This window comes from Drosophila subpulchrella, chromosome 3L, assembly GCF_014743375.2.
Source record: "Drosophila subpulchrella strain 33 F10 #4 breed RU33 chromosome 3L, RU_Dsub_v1.1 Primary Assembly, whole genome shotgun sequence".
NCBI classification, from domain to species: domain Eukaryota; kingdom Metazoa; phylum Arthropoda; class Insecta; order Diptera; family Drosophilidae; genus Drosophila; species Drosophila subpulchrella.
In genome coordinates, this window is record NC_050612.1 from 17,631,285 (window position 1) to 17,650,661 (window position 19,377).

General features: G+C 34.8%; 2 protein-coding genes across 3 annotated transcripts; one reads left to right on the forward strand and one right to left on the reverse strand.

The window, feature by feature from the left end:
* Positions 1-1,040: 1,040 nt before the first annotated feature.
* Positions 1,041-1,853, reverse strand: LOC119554713. Of its 2 annotated transcripts, XM_037865727.1 has the most exons (4): positions 1,688-1,853; positions 1,573-1,621; positions 1,422-1,503; positions 1,041-1,344 (listed from the first exon to the last, which is right to left on the reverse strand). In XM_037865727.1, the coding sequence occupies exons 1-4, from the start codon at positions 1,813-1,815 to the stop codon at positions 1,286-1,288; spliced, it is 318 nt and encodes a 105-aa protein (XP_037721655.1). In that variant the 5' UTR covers positions 1,816-1,853; the 3' UTR covers positions 1,041-1,285. The 2 variants fall into 2 exon arrangements, with proteins under 2 accessions (XP_037721655.1, XP_037721654.1); XM_037865726.1 differs by having other exon boundaries at positions 1,043-1,344; positions 1,573-1,853.
* A 6,422-nt stretch (positions 1,854-8,275) lies between these two features.
* Positions 8,276-15,041, forward strand: LOC119554748. The gene is made up of 3 exons (XM_037865773.1): positions 8,276-8,888; positions 12,946-13,147; positions 14,548-15,041. The coding sequence occupies exons 1-3, from the start codon at positions 8,657-8,659 to the stop codon at positions 14,732-14,734; spliced, it is 621 nt and encodes a 206-aa protein (XP_037721701.1). The 5' UTR covers positions 8,276-8,656; the 3' UTR covers positions 14,735-15,041.
* Positions 15,042-19,377: the final 4,336 nt, after the last annotated feature.

Consider the following 19,377-nt stretch of genomic DNA (forward strand, 5'->3'; position numbering starts at 1 on the left):
AATTTCTGTTTTATTTCCATTTATTACGCATAGAACAATCATTTACTTAAATTTGAGCTCCAGCTATAGGAACTTTATTATGTTTGGCCATTTAATACACTCTTCAGGGGTTTTATGTTGTTGATTTTTCTCTCGACCAACTGTCATTCAATTCATTTTTTTACCATTCAAATAGTGACGACAAGTACAAAAACCCAGGTAGTTCCCCTGCTCCATACTTACACTAATTAACACGAAAAAAGTTATCAGCCGACAATAAATACAATAAGCGAACAAGAGTAATTGTAATTAAAGCGGATGGGACTGGGCTGAAAATAATAATTGCTGGTCAACAATTCGTACAAAAATAATTTATCCTTCACTTTACTACTTGTATTCATATGTGTGTGTAAAAGTACCTCTCTCTTCCGGCATTTCAGACAATTTTATAAAAATAAGGGGACAAATGAATGGCATAAGAGTGAGTTTAATTAAAAATATTTTGGTCAGTTCAGGTTTCAAATTTAAATTCACAATTTTTTATGAATAGGTCACAATGCTTTTAATTAATTAATGCTTATTGAGTATTATCTAATTTTAGGTTCCTAGCAAGTTTCTTCATCGAAATCAGTAGACGAGTCGATCTAGCCATGTCCGTCTCTCCATTTAGAATGTTTGGTATTGGGAAGAAATAGGATACAACCTTTCCAAACTTAACAAGGAAACTTACCGTATACATAAATTCTACCTGTAACAAACCCTTTCCCGAAAACAATATAGTCTTTTAATCTACGAGCAAGGAATATGTAAACCATCTTTGAACCCTATATAAAATTTAAATAAAGTATTCCTTCATATATTAAATAAAAGTTTTGTAGAGTAAAAATAAAAAATTTAGATTAATATACAAATTTTAATTGAAAAACCCCATTAATATTTTCTATGTTTTTCATTTTTTTACCCGAGTGGGGGATCTATCCCCCATATCAATCCCAGTGGTTCCGCGCAAGCCAATAACTATGCACCAAATTGCAAAAACTTCAAGTTACAGTAAGTTGGAATTTGGAATGCCCTTCATAGAAATTTAATTATTGTAGTAAGCTTTAAATGAAATAATTCGGACTAACTCAGCTTCACACAAAAAAAATATTACTAACGTTCGCACGGTAATAGATTACAATTAAGTCCTGTTTTTGCCATTTCCAAGCATTTGGCCGTAATTTTACACTACAATAGATTTATAGGGGCGTGTACCGCGTTGACATTTTGTGAATAAATCGAAGAAACGACTCATCTTATGGTTTTTTCAGTGCCAGGTCCTTTCGCAATACCTGCGTAATTTCGGCATGCAAATAAAGTGTACAACTAAAAGGCAAAATCAGAGTATTAGAAATAATGGAAAATCATTATAAAATTTACAGTCTTTTACAACTTTTTCTTACTTATTGTATATACGAGAGGGAAGGAAAAAATTGGATAGAAATAGCTTAGAATTTTTCCACATCTAAATAACTTTATTGAGCGCTATATTGGGATACATCCAAATAAAACATTAATATTTTTCAAATTTAAATTAGTTAAAATCCACTTTACCCTTTTCATTCCGACCACTAACAAAGTCCCAGCAACAACGTACGTGGCGCTGACAATCAAATAACCAATGGTTAGTAAAGCGACAAACACCATTAGAGCTTCTCTGTCATCATACATATACACGAAGAATATACACGTTATATACAGCGCCTCCAGCAATGCAAGGACTCCAACGACTATGGTATACATTCCGTAAAACACTACGCAGGCCGCATCTGGATCATCGCCAGACGATTCACTCATTTCTAAAAATAAAACACTTTAATAATTTTGGAAGTTATGTATAATTTACGCATTAGGGATAGTGAACTATGTTGTTCAGTTTTATTTCTATACCCGAGCCGGATAGGACTATATCCTATAGCTATAGCTAAGAATGAAAAAAGGGATTAAAATTATAGCTTCGGTGTTTTCGACATATTATCTTATAATCTTAGGAATATAAATTGTTTGATATTTCGGAATTTCGAATACAATTTTTAAAAAATCAAAACGATTCGAAGCCACGACCGTTAGCACTACAAATATGGGATGCCATAAAAATTCGATTAATTCCTATTTTAATATGAAGGACCCGATTTACAGATAATTATTAATAATATTGTCGACTCAGCAAGCCTGTTAGGAAATATGGTTTTTATGGTTTTATAATTTTATTAGATCCATCCGTCCTTACAAATTCAATTTAAGGCCACCGCGTAACCGCAAATACCATCCAATGACACTAATCACGACTAACTGGACAAAGCACGACAATACCCTTTGAAGTCGAGGCGAAGCCGATCAATTGCATTCGCGTAAATTCCCTTATCTAATGGATGCCAATAAACAGCGATCCACACTCGCATACATGTGTATATCCTGCCAGGCATATGAGGATAATACAGTTATGCACCTGACAGGACCAAGAACATTGTCTCGCATGGAAAATTAAAAGTGATGCGTGGCCACGAAAGGAGGTGGGTCTTTAATAGGGGGAGGTGCAGATAAAGGCTTCTCGGGTTGATTTTGGCTGGGTGGAAGTGGGGTTAAGGCAGTTCAAACTAATTTGAATTTATGCAGCAAAATGTTGACCATACCGCTGAGTACTCTTCGTTGCCTGGGACATATTGGTTTTAGAGGTCGAAAATGTAAACATAACATAAGCATTTATTCAGGGACATTTTTGATTATTGCTTCGTAAAAAACCAATTCATTTGCATTGAACATAAATTGTTGATCATTCCCATCACTCCATTTGTTATATACTGTGTAACTGTTTTGCTCTATAAAAACCAAGAATTGATGTTTAGTTAAATTTTATCCGACAAGCTTAAAATTAATATTTAACAAAAAACTTGTATATTTTCATTTTAAGTACATGTAGAATTGCCTTTTTCATTTTTTAAAACTTAAGAACCAAGTCACTAGAAAGATGTAGGTACCTAAAACATTGATTCATCACTTTGGAAATTTATATCTGGGATCTAAAATATAGATTATGAGATTAAAATATATTGGTTTTAATAAATGTTTTAAATGTTATGAAAGAGTACCTACGTGGAATCCTGAATATCTACACAGAGAAAACTATCTAAGAGCATTGTTTTTGTATTGAGAAAATTGTTCTTGAATTGAGAACGTTGTTCTTGAATTGTGAACATTCGTTCTTAAAAACCGTGTAAGTTTATTTTGGTATCAATATAAGAACGAAATGGTGAGAAGAGAAAAGTTAAATTGAGTTTATTTAACAACTTTTTGATAAGTATACACTAAGGACTGAACTAATAGTTTATTTGTACATACAATGTTTTTAAATACCCCCAATTCAACTTGATTCGAGCAAAATAAAAACATTTTCGACTTAAAAATGTCGTTTTATTTTTATAAATATTTTCAACTCAGATGAGAACGTCAGAATTTTCTCAGTGTATATATTCAAATTTTGAAATTTGCCTTTAAAAACATTTTTTATTTGGAATTTTTGTATTTTTATTGAGTATCCTTGTATTTTTGATATATATAAAATGATTTATTTTTAAGAATGTGGCTTGGTAAGAGTATTTGTTTTTGGAATCCCGAGAGGCCCAATCTTCCCTCGTTATTGTTGTTTGTGGGCATTGGTGTTCTGTAATTAAACTGCATATTATCAGCCACGACACTCACACATGCACTCAACCACTCAACTGAGGCATTTCCACCCACCCACATGTACCACATAATTATGCAGACATTTCCAAGTCGTGGGGAAATCGGGTTTGGATGGGTCAGGAAAGGCCGTGGAAAGGACCGCCCAGCTGTCACTTTGTGTTCTGCTTTTGTGTAAAATTTAATTTGGCTACATTTAATTATTGTTTATGCAAAGCTTGTATGTGTCGCTGTCGCTGCCATCGAATATTGTCATATTATAAACAACGATAATTTGCCAAATGCGAGGCGATTGGCTAATAGATATCCGCTAGTATCTCCACCTCTTAGACCAAGCCAACCGAGCCAAGCCCAAAGGGCAAACCGCATGCACGCAAATACTTACACTTTGAGAAGAAGGCACAAATATTTATTAAAAATAAAACAAATGGTCGTTTTATAATTTTTATTAATATTTATTACAGTTTATCAAGTGTTAGTTGGGATAAACATTGTTTTCTAATATAAAAAAAAATTTTTTTAAATAATTATTGTAAGATTTAGATCATTGGTATAATAGTATTTTGTAAATTTTAATTATTATTTATTTTATACATCAATTTTTTCGAATTATTTAATAGATATTTTAATGTAAGCATTTTTTAAATATATAAGAATAATAGTAGTAGAGAAGTGGAACTAGTCTTATTTTATAATATATTTTTGCAGTGCCCAACTCTTGCACTAATCGCATGTTGTGTCAACATTAATCGCTTCAAATTTAATTTCACAATTAAATGCAAAGACGCGACGCGTTTAGCATAAATTAAGCAGGCTGTAAATGGAAGCCGCGGGCGGTGTCTTTCACTTCTGCTCCTGCTCCTGCGGTCTCGGTTTATTTTCCCGAGGTGTTTGAGGCGGTTTTAGCCTGCACCGCCCTTCCTAATGAAGTAAAAAATGCAAACACCACCAAAGACTCGGCTGCTGCTTCCGTTTCCGTTTCTTTCACGGGGTGTGAGTTCTTCAATCGGCTGGCATTACCCGCGTATTTATTGCTTCTACTTAATTTAATTGACAACGCAATCCAAGGATTCATTAAGCTCGGGGAATTAAATGTCTTTAATTAGCGAATGTTGATTCAATTAGATCAAATATGCCTTTTAAAACTCATTATAATAATTATTGTAGAGAACAAAAGTTCAGTTCAAATGTTAAAATGAATTTTATCTTTCGAATTGGTTATTTTCTCTATTTTTCTGAGATTGAAAACTTTGTACTTCAAAAGAACAATGCCTAAAAATATTCTTTTATCTTGTATATTTCGAAGTATTATTTGATAAAATATTATTTATATAATTGACCGAAAACATACTTCACCCTTTTGTCATATTTACAAACTGACAACTCATTTTGCCTTTGTAAGTACTAAATGGGTGTCAACTAGATATAAATATAAATTCAATTGGCTTTCATAAAAAGCTATTGTCATATTTTCATTGTGAGCACAGTAAAGAACCAGTTTATATGTCCCACTAACTCAGTTAACAGCTTGTCCCAATAAATTTTAATTCATAAAGCTCTTTTGAACTCTACTTAATATACATGAATATTTTTATTTTAGTCCGGGGAAGGTCCAGCTTCGGAAATAATTAAGATTAAATTAGTTTAAACAAAATGTCAGATGATTTTAAGGTTGCACATGCAATTTTGTACATTATGTTCATGTTGCAGAGGGACGGCTTTATATTTTAAAACCAGTTTGTTTGACTGACCCAGCAGCAATGCAAAAAAGCAATCTCAACAATCTTAACTTACATTTTCTCCTCATTAAAACCTCTAATAGTCAATCACGATTTTTATCCCAATCAAAACGATGTGCCAACATTTTGCATTTCCTGCTGGAACCTTAAACTTAATCTGCATCATCAGGCCCAAAGGTTTTAGCGGCATTAATAAAGTAAAAATAATAATTTTAAATTACTTTTTTAAGCCCCATGCTTGGCTGCCCCGACAGTAATGAAGTCTTTTTTCTCTTTTTCCACATTGCGTTTTTGTTGGGTTTTCGATGCTTAACCTTCGAGGCGCAAAATGTTTTGTATAAACTAGTACTTACGTACATATATATTTCCACATACTCTTTTTGAAAGCAAGGTTCATAAGTTAAATCTATAAACTAAAAAACAAGGTATACAATATATATTGATAAAAAGATTTATTTTTTCATTGGGAAATACAGTATTTTTGACCACTATTTATGGGATCAAAATTTTTGTTAGAATTAGAATAAAGCTTAATAAATAGCTTTTCTTAAATTAAAAAAAAACCCTTTCTCAAATTGATATTTATTGCCCACTTCTTATGTGTACAACGTACATAATTTCCCAAGTTTAGCTTCAGAAATTTTAAATATTTTAGGGTACACCAAAATTCGACTAAAGTAACCTTTTTTAATGGTGTAGTTTTTTGGACAGGGCGTTGTTGCATCTGAAGGACAGCGGCAACTGCAATTTGAAGGCAAGCAAAACAAATGAATTCTGAGAGACGAAGTCGGAGCGGAGTGAATTCTTTTTGCAGCTGTTCTGAACGGTGTTTCCAGTGGCACAGACAACAGTCAATTGCCCCTTACTTATAGCCTCAACTTGTAAGCTCCATTTCTTGGTGCTGCACTTTAAATAAAAAATGTACTTAAATCTGGAAACAACGTAATATATAAATATAATTTTTTGATGGTCTACTGTACAATTTTTTTCTACAAAAATTTTGTTTGATTAAATTTTAATAAAAAATATTCTATGTATGCAGAGACCTAAAAGGGAGCTCTCTTAAAATACCTAATAACATATTAATTGGAACTTCCTCTAAAACCCTAAAAATGTACAAATTAATTTTAGAGAAATTAACAATGTTTTTTGTTTAGCTGGTCAACTTCAAGATTGCCGTTAGCAGTGGCAATTGCCTCCACTTCTTGACGGTTGCACTTCGCTTGACTGCAATTTGGCCAAGTTAAGCAGGGGAAAAAGTTGTCGCTGTTCTTGTTGTTACCTTTAATTTGAGTACGTTTCGGTGTTGTTTTTTGTTATGGTTTTTTGGGTGATTGTTGGCCACGGCTAAGTCACGTTCCGATTGCGCATTTATTGCATTCAACTTGCCGTCCGGTTGGTTAAGTTTCTTGGCCAAAAAGTCTCTCTCCATTTGCTGGCTCCTTTTTTTGGTCATTGCAACATTTTGCTGCCTGGCTTCTCGTGTACTGCCAGTTGGCAGGGTCAGGCGGGCTTTTATTATTTTTAACTGCACTGCACTGTGGGCCTCGTCAGCACAGTCATAAATCTGTCCTATGACCCTTCTACCTGCTCGATTACCGCTCAATTTGCAGCTGTACTGGGGATTGTAAATAAATAAAAACTGAGGAAGTCGGTTCAGTATTTACTGTGCCACTAAATGGCCTACGTGACGGGCACGCGACTGACTTATGTGGTTCATTAGTTAAGAATGTAGATTCTCTGTTTTGGCTTATTCTTTGGTCAAAGTGATCTGTAATACTCGATAGGAAACACTTCATTATTTTTTCATTATTCAGTAAAATTCCTTTGATAAAAATCTGGCATTCATGTTTGACTGTACTCGTAACACTTGACGATCCTGGAGTCTAAAAGAGTCGTAAAAATCTAAGAATCATATTTATAAAAGGTTGAGTGTGCACCTTTTTTCGCCAGTTGTGATACACACATATTCTGCATCCTTTTTCTCGGAAAAAAGAAGAAGTATCTGCACATGTTCGTTCTCAATAAAGATTTTTTGTCAAGGAAGGGATACTGCACACAAAAAAAGAGATTTATTTAAAAACATGTTTGGTTTTAATTCGCAAAAATATAGTTCAACATAGCCACGATTGTGTATATAAAATAGCCAATCAAAAACCCGTGTTTCAACAGTGCAAAATGTTCTCAAATTATGATTGTTCTTGAACAAGGCAGTACCTATAATTTTTTAAAATTTCTTTAAGCTTCTATGTCTCTGCATTTTATGCTTATGATTCTATTATTTTTAAAATAATATTACTTTCTTTGTAAATATTTTCTTGATATAATTAATTGCAGCACTCAGGTGGGCCTTTTCACTCCAATTACTCAAGGAATTTCTTTCCACAATTTGCTAAACTAAGCGGGCCATAATTCCCTGCCTGAGGTCGTTAGCCCGATCGGGTAATCAAACCTGTAAGTCGCCCAGTTTAACTGAGTTTATACATGTATACAACTAGCATGGTACGTGTGTAAGTAAGTGACTTGTGCTGGCTTTAATCAAACCTTTTTTTAACCAAGTGATGGACAGTTGTGGTTGCGACTGGCCACAGACAATTAGCACCACCGCTCGCAGTACAGTGGGTGCTAAAAGGTACGCACTGCTCTGAGATTTACTAAGCCCAGGTCTCTCGGAGTGTTATAAAGAGCCTCTCACCGAACAGCTGTACCGTATCAGGTTATTATTTTTACTCGATCCGACTCTCTGGCTCTTCTCACTACCTCTCCCGATCAGCTGATCGCCGGGGCCTAGCTTTAGTGTTATATCTGAGACCCGCTTCAGTTCAGTGGCACTGCAACTTTTGGTCGAATCGGACGTATCTATCGTTTCTCTTGGTAGAATCACTGTGCTACCTGTGGCTATCGCGTGTGTTACCTGTATCTGTATTTTGGCTTTACAGTTACTAACAAGTTGTGTGCGCTTGAATGCCAAATTTAATTGCCGCTCTTTGCATGTTCGTCAGCAGTAATTTTTAAACATTTTCGAGAAGCGAGTAAAAAACTACTTTCGTTTTCCCCCCTAACTTTCCTTTTTTGTTTCTTACTCGTCGACTTGCCATTGAAAAAAGTGTCAAAAGCCAGGTGCTAACAAACCGAAAAAGAGTTGATATATTTACTACGGCAAAAAGTATATCTGGAAAAAATTGTGAAACGCGTGTGAATTTATCAATTTTTGGATTATGGCCATTATGGACACTGCCTGGCGTTGTCGCCTCATGATCTTCGGCATCGTCTCCCTGCTTTTGGTGGGCGATCTTTTTGGATATGGCGGCGGTATGAAGTCCAACCACCCCAATCCCCACGCGGTGCGCTCGGGGGGCGGTGCGGGGGCGGGTGGTGCCCCAACGGGTCCGGCGGCTGCAGCGGCCAGCAAGTTCCAGTCGAAGAATGCCGAAATCGATATAACTGAAGGTTAGTTTGGTCATTTATCCCATCTTGTTTTTTTAAGCAATTTTGCCATTTTTCATTGACAAAATGTTTTACACGCATGGCGTCATTCATTGCCACATTTTGGGACTTTGGTTTTAAATTTCGGACATACAGTAGTCTCTCAATGTGGTGAACATCTTAACAATCAATTATTTATTTTGTCTTACATAGTAAATCTTTAATTTTTGTGTTCTTAAAATATTTAAAAATTTAAAAATAATTATGCAATTTTCCTTTTTAAATACGTTTTTAAAACATATATATAGAAAAAAGGCATTCTGAAGAACATTTGCCGTTTTAAATTTAACTTAACCAACTCAATTTTCATTAAAAAATAATTTTTTAAGTTTCACTAAGAATTTTGAGGAAAGCTTCAAAAAAAATAATGTTAAAATAGTTTACATTTAATTTTTAATTAATTAAGGTTGCTAAAAATCTTAACCATTTTCCAAATTCGTTTCTGTCGTTCGCCTACTTCAACTGTTTTGTGGGATTTTTTTAAATTTTTTTTGTTATACCACAACTTTATGTTTGTATTTTGTCGTATCAAGGTTAACTTCGTTTTATAAACGGAGGCTTACTTATAAAGTGCTGGGGGCACGTGTAAGCCTCAATTCGGGCTTAAATTTTTAATTACGTTTTTTGTTGGTGGCTTGGTAGGTGAAAACCGGAACTGAGCTTGGGGAGACTAATGTACAATTGTTTATTACACACGTGTACCTCAACTTCAAAAGTTAATGCTGTCCATTTGGAGAACACATTTGTGCAACCATAAATCAAATTTTCACTTACAATACATGAGTTTTTAAAGCGAAATATAATTACTTTGCTGTGAGCACTTACATTTTTTTTTGTCTAATGATGCGGGCATTACGAATAAAACAGAATAGAATTAATAGTATATTGGGTAATGATTTTAAATCTTTTCCTAGGAAATGTTCCGAAAGCTTAAGTGCCTAAAAATTACCTAAAATTGAACATTGTCTGGCATAATAAACAGATACTCCACATAGAAAAAGTTTCCATTAACTACAATATAGTCATAAGGTTTTTTATGACCCGAATGACGAATGTGACTTCATTAACCGAGTAGTTAATTTGAATTGCTAGACTCATGGAAAGTAAACTTTATTGGCAATAACTCTCCTCAAAGAAATGTTAATAAATTTACAAAATATATACCTTACGTGGAACGTACCTAAATAACTACATAAAATTACGTAAGAAATTCGTAAGAAAAATATTGTTTTGGACTTTATGTTATTACCCAATGCAATCCATTTCCTGTGCAAATTTAAGTATTCGCACAGAAGTCCATAAACTATCCACACATTATTATTCAACACAACCGAAGTTCATGTTCAAACCGATCGTTCAAGAGCTTTCAAAGGCGATTCGAAAACACTTCTTCGGGTCCACTTTCTCGTTGATTTGCATACACAATATCGAACCCTATCGTATGACATAACATTTGGGCATTGCACAACAAAAGTCGTGGCGAAACCGGAAAAGACATTCGAACGACTGTGTGTGGAGACAATAAAACTTTAATAAAATCAAAGGAAAGTCGCGAGTTCAGTGCATAGGGGCTTTAGCTATAATTTAAACTGACCAGGAAATGGAGTACGGAGGTAAACTTCAAAATACATAAGACATAGGGTTTTAAAACTACTATTGAGGTACCAACACAATTTTAAGACCCATGCTATTCTTCGATACCGAAATTTCGACCTTAATTTGAGGGTTTTACTTGACAATCTCAACTAAAATAGATTCACAGGCTGTTTTCAAATCTTTAAAACATTACCACAATGTTTTTTAACATGTTTAATTAATTTTATAACTTTGTAGCTGAAATAGATTTTATTCCAATTTTTAATTTATAATGTAAGTAACATTCAAGTAAATTTACAAGATAAATTAATAAAACAACACAAAAATATTTTTGATTTTGTAAGTTTTTTCTTACTTATATTTAAACCTATCAAAACCATACAGAGAAATAACCCCCAGACGATTTCGCAGTTCATTAAGATGGCTGAACCATCTCAAAGTCATTGGAGTTGGTATTTTCTTTTCTTTTGTGTTTCTCGAGGTGAAAGTGGAAAAATGCCAAGCAAATAAACTTGACGTAATAAAACTCCAAGCGAACAAGTTTTCGCTTTGCATCTTGAGAGAGGGTCTTAAATTGCATCCGAACTTTCTCAGCGAGTGCTAGTTTATTAGCGTGGGCATAGTCTAAAAGTTGCGGGAAAATAGGGTTTTTCGCTCAGTATTCCAGTTTCGTAAGCGGTGTCTAGACAAAACCGCTGTCTCTATTTAAACTCAAAGTTCATTATTCTGACATGCTTCCCCAAACAGGAAGTGATGAAAACATGACTTGATTTGTGACATTTAATTTATTGAACTAACCCAAGACACCGACTTGAGTTTGGGAAAAATACAGCCATATGGTGGACCATAACCGGTTCCGATTCCAGACGTAATCCGTTCCAACTGAAGAAGTTGTTTGCTAGAACGAGTTCAACAGAAATCGAGAGTGGAGTTGATTATCTCCGGTGTTTGAATGTTCACGTTTATATCTTGTAAACGCCATTCACTCTATAGAGATATATCACGTGCCCTTCCCAATCTTCCCCAAAGCTGGTGGAAATTAACTGAATTGACAATTTTGGTTTCTTTCCACGTCTCTCTCTTGGCCAAAAAAAAATAATACAAAATAAAGAAACACTTTGCCGCAACCTTTAGCTGATGAATGCAGTGCGTGATAAACATGCCGAGCTTGCACATCCATTTGTATTTATTTCCATTCAATTACGTGCACTTGGAAAGCAAATTGATTCCGTCGAAGGGGCCAACTTAATTGACTCTATATCGGTGGGGTCGAACAAGAACTGCATTTTTAGCAGTTTGAAAGAGTCAAGTTCATTGAATTTTGGAATTTGACAAAAAATTTTTATTATTTAAGTTTCTAATTTATTCAGACTTGTTCTTAAAATTAATTTGTTTTATATACAAAACATTTGAATAAAAAGAATATATTGCAAAGATTTTTTTCATATTATTTAAAAAAAACCAATAACTCTAAGCTTTAATTAACATTACAATAAGATATGTTTTCTTTTCAGGAGCTTAATAACATACAAGAATTTATTAGTGCGTTCGGTTAGAAAAACATGTTTATAAAAACCCGAAAATTCTCAAGCAAAACAGTGTCAAATGTTTATTTAATTTTAATTCTAAAAACCAAACAATAAATCCAGCTGAGTCATGCCTGACTGCATTTCTTCGTAGTCAAATTAGTGAAAAACAAGGGGCATAAATTAAAATACTTGTTATCAAAAACAAACAGATTGAAGTTTGGATTTTCACACCGCGATAGGGTTTTTGCATCGGTTCCGCATTCGAAGTCAAAAATCCGACAAAACCTGCCTTAGTCGTTGGTAGCATAATGAATATTCCACTGGAGACCATAATTAATAAAACTGAGCGTTGAATGACTGAACAAATTTTCAAAGTAAAGTTCAACGCATTGACTTGGCCTTGTTCGGGGCACGGAGTCATTATTAAGTGTTGGATATAAATTCGCAACAGCTGATTGACCGTATATAGCCAAATAAATATTTGGCTTACTCATCGCATTTGTATGCACTCGAAAAAATTAAACAGAACTCGCTTTGTTCATAACGCTTTCCACACTCTCAATTTCTACGTGTATTTGTCTGCCTGCATATTTGTCCAATTGTTTACAAGCTGTTGCCTCTTGTTGACAATTTGTTCTGAGCATCTATTAGTCATTGTTTTGTTTTAGCTTTCGATTTGGCAACCTTGGAGCTGGGATCTGCGATCTTGCTTCTTAATAAATAAATTCCAATGAATCTTTTAACGATTTGAGCAGTTCCCGAAATCTTAATTTGAAAGCAGTATGCAATGCAAATGAGCGCCGGCCAGTAGAACAAAAAACCAAATGTCGAAATCGAGTGGGGCCAACCCCCTAATTAATATGCATACCAAACTTATTTGTGTTTTGTTGTTCCAGAGCACGATTTCAATGAGTTCTCGGCAGCGGCTCAATCCCTGAAGCCGGGAATGGCAGTGGTAACTGGGGCAAGTCTGAAGACCAAGTCCCAACTGACGGACACCATCAAGGAGTCATGTCTTCCGAAGATGCTCTGCGAACTGGCCTCCAAACCGGACTACCAGCTCAGCGAAAAGGAGCGGGAACTGCTCAGACTGATCAGGTGAGTGACAAACATCCACAAACCTGAAATATAGAGCACAAACAAAACCAAGAACAAACTCAGAATCAAGGTATGAAGTAGACCTTTTTAAGTACCAATAAATTAATAAATATAAATAATAGAGAAAATAGATTTTGCAAATCAAATATTTAAATAATATTAACAACATTTACCATGAAATCTTTAATAAAGCATTTTAATTATTGTCTCAAAGTACTTGTTATTTTATTTTTTATATGGCTTCCATTTACTTATATTTATACATGGACATAAAGAACTTTAGTTCAGTCTAATAAAGTCTTGTCAATAGCCTTATAAATTAGCTAGCATGAGAAATTGAATATAAATGTTAGCAAACACGGCAAATACTAAAATTTATAGATGTTTTAAAGAATCTCTTGAAACCGGTTGGCAGTGACTTGCACAAACCATCGAATAGCAACAGCATCCACTACTTCTAGTTTTCGATGAGAAATCATTTTATAGTATGGTTGACATTAACCAAGCTTGTTAGAAGGATTAAAATATTTCATGTTTACCAAACACTTCTTTGGGATTTGAAGGGAAATAGTAATATTATGCACTGATTATTTAATTTTAGTGTTTGAAAAAGGCAATAAATGTTTTATTTACTCAATTTTTAAGATGATTAAAAAATATCATTAAATTGGATCCAAACCAAAAGCTCTGTTGGATTTACTTTCCTTTGCTTTCTTCAGACAGTCCTTGCTCCATTTGTGCAAATATAAATGTGTAGATCTTTACTTTTGTTTTTTGTACTGATTTGCTAGAGAATTTTACGAATATTTGCCCGTTAAGTGCAACAAGTAGAACCAGTTGTGAACTGATCTACCAAACATTTGCATACTAGGCAGTTACGAAAGATTCCAAACAGGTTTCGAAGGGATCGAGTGCAGTATTCTACAATTGCAGCCCATTAAATTTCTAGTAACCACTATTATTAACTGTGTGGATGGTGACTCACAGGGGATTGAACAATCCACGGCCAAAGTGCAGCACTTAGGGGAAAAAAAGCGCCATTTAGATTAGCTAAATGCGGCAAATATTTGAGACTTGAGCCCCGACTGATCCCATGGATCAGCGGTTGTAACCTACCTCAACTTCAGCTGTAACCTCGCACTTGAGACGAAGGTGAGCCGAGGCTAATGTAAAAGCCCGCCCAGTATATAGAGTCGAGTAAGTCAACAGCAAGGTGAATGGCTGAGGCAATCTAGAATCCAGGTATACGAAAAAACTACTGAAAGCGAAACTTGGGCGAACTCCAAACGCAAAGGCAAGCCAAGCGTGAAATGATAATGGCTTATTATAATATTTAACATTTGTTCAGTTGTGCTCGGCTGTGGAGTGAAACTTCCGTCTAATGTGCCCACTATTTGCAGATCCCCCACCATGCCCTGGATGATGAACATGCCGCCGAGCAAATGGTACTTTGCGGCCCACATGGGCGAACTAATGCGCCACACGGGCGACAATCTCAGCGGACCGATGGGATGCGCCAATCTCTGGCCCAACTGCCCGATCAGCTCCAAGAAGCTAATGAAGCTCAGCTACAAGGTGAGGGTCTAACCACTAGATCCGCATCCTAAGTATTAGGTATAGCCGCCTCGACTTTTGTACCATACATGTCTTCACCGTTGGATTACCTTACCTTGTAAATTATCTTAAATATAGATTAGACCTTAGTCCCGACATGACTGAAGTGACTGTAGAACCGTAAACACTTGTATCCGTATATTCTGGCTACGAGTCCTAGGTAGTTTGTAACAATTACTTAAGTGTGACTAGTCACGACCCGATTTAGCATTACGCCTAGTCTAAGTTCGATGCTCCTGTAATTGTTAATAAATTACACGTTTTTGTGCATCCACCCTAATGATCTGCCTTAATTCATCTTAACTTTTGCCTTGTCACCTAGGGGTGGTATGAGAAACGGCGTTGATAAAAAAGCACCAAGTTCACGTATGTACGGGTATGTAAGTAATTGCTAGGAAGCGTTTAAGTTGATGGCAATGAAATTGTATTTTTAGAAATTGTTATGCAATGGAAGGTTGCCCCCGGCATTAAATGTGGCAACCTGTTAAACGGACTTTGTGATACATCATTGGAGTTGTCTGGGTGAAACTTAATTGGGGTAGTATAATTGTGTTTTAAGTTGTCTACGCATGCTAACTTGGATAGGAAACACACGTTGAACAGATGTGGCGAGTTTAATCGACACACCAGAAGGTAAATGATATATTATTACATTATAATTTATGTGTGCATTCCAGCGAGACTAAATGATAATCTGATGAACATTTTGAACACATCAAAATTGTAAAAACTTTCAAAATATATAAAGAACTACAGGATAGTTCAATCACGCACAAAAAAAAGTAGATGTTTTTTTAAAACATTCGAATAAAATTTAAAGAATGATATAAAATATTCAGAAATTAAATTTTGCAACATTTTAGATATGAAATATTAAAACTGTGTTTACTGAAATGTGTGGCCATCTACCACCGAAGAATTTAGGTGTCCCAACGCAAGAATACAAAAACAGCTAAAAGTAAAGCACTAACACAAATTTACAACAAACTCTTAAGAAAGGTATGATCCAAAGTGAAAAGTAATCCTAATGTTGGACATCCATATAAGGAATTACATTAGATATTACAAAATTAAAATAATCGTAATTTTCTAACCTATTTTGGTTTTAGTTTGTTCTAAGTAAATTTATAGACCAAACCAAATTTATCATATTATGCAAGTGAATAATTTGTGTCAAACTAAAAACGTTTAGAAACAAAAAAGGTTGTTACTATTTATTCATCCAATTTTTTACACGAAAATCAATATTTTGTTGCAAAAGAGATATCAAAAATGGTTTTAAATTTTATTTTCCAAAGCAACTAAACACAATGGTATGAAAATATGATAATTTAAAAGATATACGTCGTACTTTTAACTAATTTTTTATTTTCTCACTTTTTTTTAAGGGTCTGCAAATATAAAGCAAAACGTTTTAAAATAAATTTATAAATAGGTGTCAAAACCAATAAATTCAGCGCATACTTTCAGGCGCCGTCCAAAAGCGATATGTACAATACCACACACCTTGAATAAAAAATAAACAACCCGAACATTTTAGTGCACACTTTAAATGCAAATTCGATTAACTCAATGACATTGTGCAAAAAAAATTAGAATATATTTCGCTTTGTTTACAATTGTATCTCTGATCGATCGAGTATTCCGAGCACAGTTCGCAGAAAAAAACGAATGGGCGGGCATTCGGGTGAAATTGTCGGATTATGACAGAAATATTGATGGCTATATTAAAAAAACTCTAGAAAGTAAACAAAAACAAGAAAGTATTTTTAGATTTTTCGATAATGCATAAATCAGTCACTGACACGAATCAATAATTTGTACGAATCCACGATGGGAGTGAAAATGAGAATTGAAAATCGAATCCTAATTGAAATTCCGATTACAAACACATACGATTTGGCAACGAATTTGGCCAGAAATTGCACAAAGAGTACAAAACAATAAGAGTCAACATATTCGTAATATCAAACAGAAATTGGGTCAGATTTGTTTAACTGTTTCAGCATTTTAGTTGTTGTTACGCTAGTTTTTGTAGTTGCGTGTTCCAGTGCGCAACTTTCATTGTTTGGCATGGCCCAAATTTCGTGTTTGGCTTAAACCCGGCTCAATTTCTGCTTTTGGGCTGACGTTTGACAAGTTGTTTGGCTTATGCAACCCAGGGAGGGGGTGGCTGGGAGGAGGGAGGACAGGTGCACCAGGTGCAATTGCATTGTCTCAGACTTCTGTCAGCGGCTGGTTTTTGGCTTTCGTTTATTAATTTCCGCATACTTGGTGCACCGAAAATGAAAGCCAAGTTTTGGCAACAGCTCTTGCGTCAACGAATCTTCCATACTCTAACAGACAAACTTGCAGTGGACAAAGTTGTTGATGAAAAATGATATTCCGTAATCAACAATTACAAATCCTTCAGAACAGATATTAGGACATTCTATATTACATTTCAGCTAACCCTAATCCTAGCTTTTTAAAAACAAATTTTAACCAGTAAATATATCTAGACTTTATACAATCCTCCGATCCGATTCCTAATTTTTAAGCTTTACAAAAATTCTAAATATCCTTTCTAAAATATCCTTAAGCTATTATCAACATTTTATTAACTTATAAAATGATTAAAAAATTTAAGAGAATTTTGTTTGTAACATATTTGAAGTAATTTATAATAAATAGATGATTTTATGTAAAATCGTTTTCATTCAAAATCGATTACCACCACCTTTGATTTATAAAAAATGTTTTAATAAAGTAATACTTATATAAAAACCAAACTGGAATCTCTCAAAATCGGATATAAAAATACGATTTCCAATCCAACGTCTAGTGATATTAAATTAACATTTCATTAAGACATTTTAAAGGCCTAATAAGAGGGTGTACATTTTAAATGCCTCATAAGAGGGTGTGCATCTTACATTCATAATGAGAGGGTGCAGAAATATTAAATACCTTCACCACATGAGGGAAACTGAAAAAACACGAAAATGTTCCACTACAAAACAAAGTGGCACTTCCCAACATACTTTCCTACTTCACATCAAGAAAATGCATAACGGAGGAGAAAATCAAGTGTACGGTTGATGTGCATAAAATGTAAGACAAACTTTGAGTCGGGGAAAAGCGAATTTCCCGCAGCGGTACTTGGAGCGTTTACAATTTGAGCGCCGCTCGGGAGTCTCCACTGTGGATTGCGCAACTCCAAAGCTGGCTACGTGATCTGGTCGGGGTGTTTTCAAACGGGTCCCGGCGACTTGGCCAACTGACTGATTGAACCACTCTGGGATGGACGGTTGCCTTTGGTAAATTATTCTTATTAGTGCGGTCTTAATGCGTCTGCAGTTACTTAAAGTGGATTTCCTCGGTACTGATTTTATTTCCCCACTTCACTTTCCTCTGGGTGTTAACCTGTCCAAAGACACGTGCTCCCCGGCGTTGTTTGATAACTGATTTGACAAACACGAGCTTAGGCGTTCAGTTAACTTCAATGGTGATAATTAATCGAGCCAACAAAGTAGATGGTGAATGGCCGTATTGGCTACACGGCGCTAGATATGCCCCTTTTTTAGGAACTAGTTCAATAAATTGTTGGTTTCCAGAGCTCGATAAATACTGCACAGTGCTTTATATTAATTTGTTATTTATTTTTTAATACAATTTTATTTTTTTAAGTTTTTTTAGGTTTAAAGTTTTGGGTAAATAGGGCGATATCTATAGTTTTAGAGCCCTAGTTCAAATTGTTTCTAAACTACCAGAACAGCTTGGAAATGAAAACTGTTTGAAAATTGTGCAAAGATCCTTATCCGTAGGTAATTAAGGGTTTTATATTACTTTATCATCAAAGGGTCTACAGTTCGATTTTGTTTGCGACAACCTGAATCGATCAAATGTTTGTTGACAGGTTTGATTTTTTTATATATTGAGTGGATATATAAAAAAAATTTATCAATTGAGAAAATTAATTTCTCTTTCAGGAAAATTTAACTTAATTAATTTTGTGTGACAGATAACACAACCAAAATTGGCTGCGCCAATATATCGCGGAACCTGTAGGTGATAGAAATGGATGGAAATTAAGTTGGTAAGGGGACTTCTACTCAGCAGAACCCAAATATCACGGAAAAATTAAAATGGTTAGTGGATATTTTACCAAGTTAAATTTTGTGTTCCTGTATAATAAGCTAGAACGCTATCATGGCATTGAGAAATCGGACCTTAGAATTCATCTTTAGAACTTCTACTGCACTACCTTTTATTTAATATAACTCACAACAACTCTAAGTAAAGCCGCTCCTAATGATTAGTTTCACCTCAAAGTTCCAACTGTTGCTAGTTGACAGACTAAGCCATTTGACCCCCAACCCAAACTTAAAACCAGGCGAAACGAGTTGCTGAAATCACTTGCTCGCCCATACCTATAGGAAATCATGTACCCCCGGTAACACCTAACGGAAATGAGGTAATTGATATGCAAGTCAAACGCAAAACCAAAATAAAACCGCAGAAATAAAGAGCAATAAAAGAAACCCCGACGAACCAAGAGCGAATGCCCAGACATTTGGCTTGAAAGATTTCATAACTTTTAATAATTGCACAGACGACGAGAGGAACCAGAGAGA

What these genes read in the sequence shown, in the direction of transcription:
- LOC119554748 (XM_037865773.1), top strand. Translation starts at nt 8,657, where the DNA reads ATGGCCATTATGGACACTGCCTGGCGTTGTCGCCTCATGATCTTCGGC. An exon ending in CGAAATCGATATAACTGAAG is followed by an intron (nt 8,889 to 12,945) that starts GTTAGTTTGGTC and finishes TTGTTGTTCCAG; the next exon opens with AGCACGATTTCAATGAGTTC. An exon ending in GAACTGCTCAGACTGATCAG is followed by an intron (nt 13,148 to 14,547) that starts GTGAGTGACAAA and finishes CACTATTTGCAG; the next exon opens with ATCCCCCACCATGCCCTGGA.
- LOC119554713 (XM_037865726.1), bottom strand. Translation starts at nt 1,815, where the DNA reads ATGAGTGAATCGTCTGGCGATGATCCAGATGCGGCCTGCGTAGTGTTT. An exon ending in TAGTGGTCGGAATGAAAAGG is followed by an intron (nt 1,504 to 1,572) that starts GTAAAGTGGATT and finishes ATCCCAATATAG; the next exon opens with CGCTCAATAAAGTTATTTAG. An exon ending in CCCTCTCGTATATACAATAA is followed by an intron (nt 1,345 to 1,421) that starts GTAAGAAAAAGT and finishes TTTGCCTTTTAG; the next exon opens with TTGTACACTTTATTTGCATG.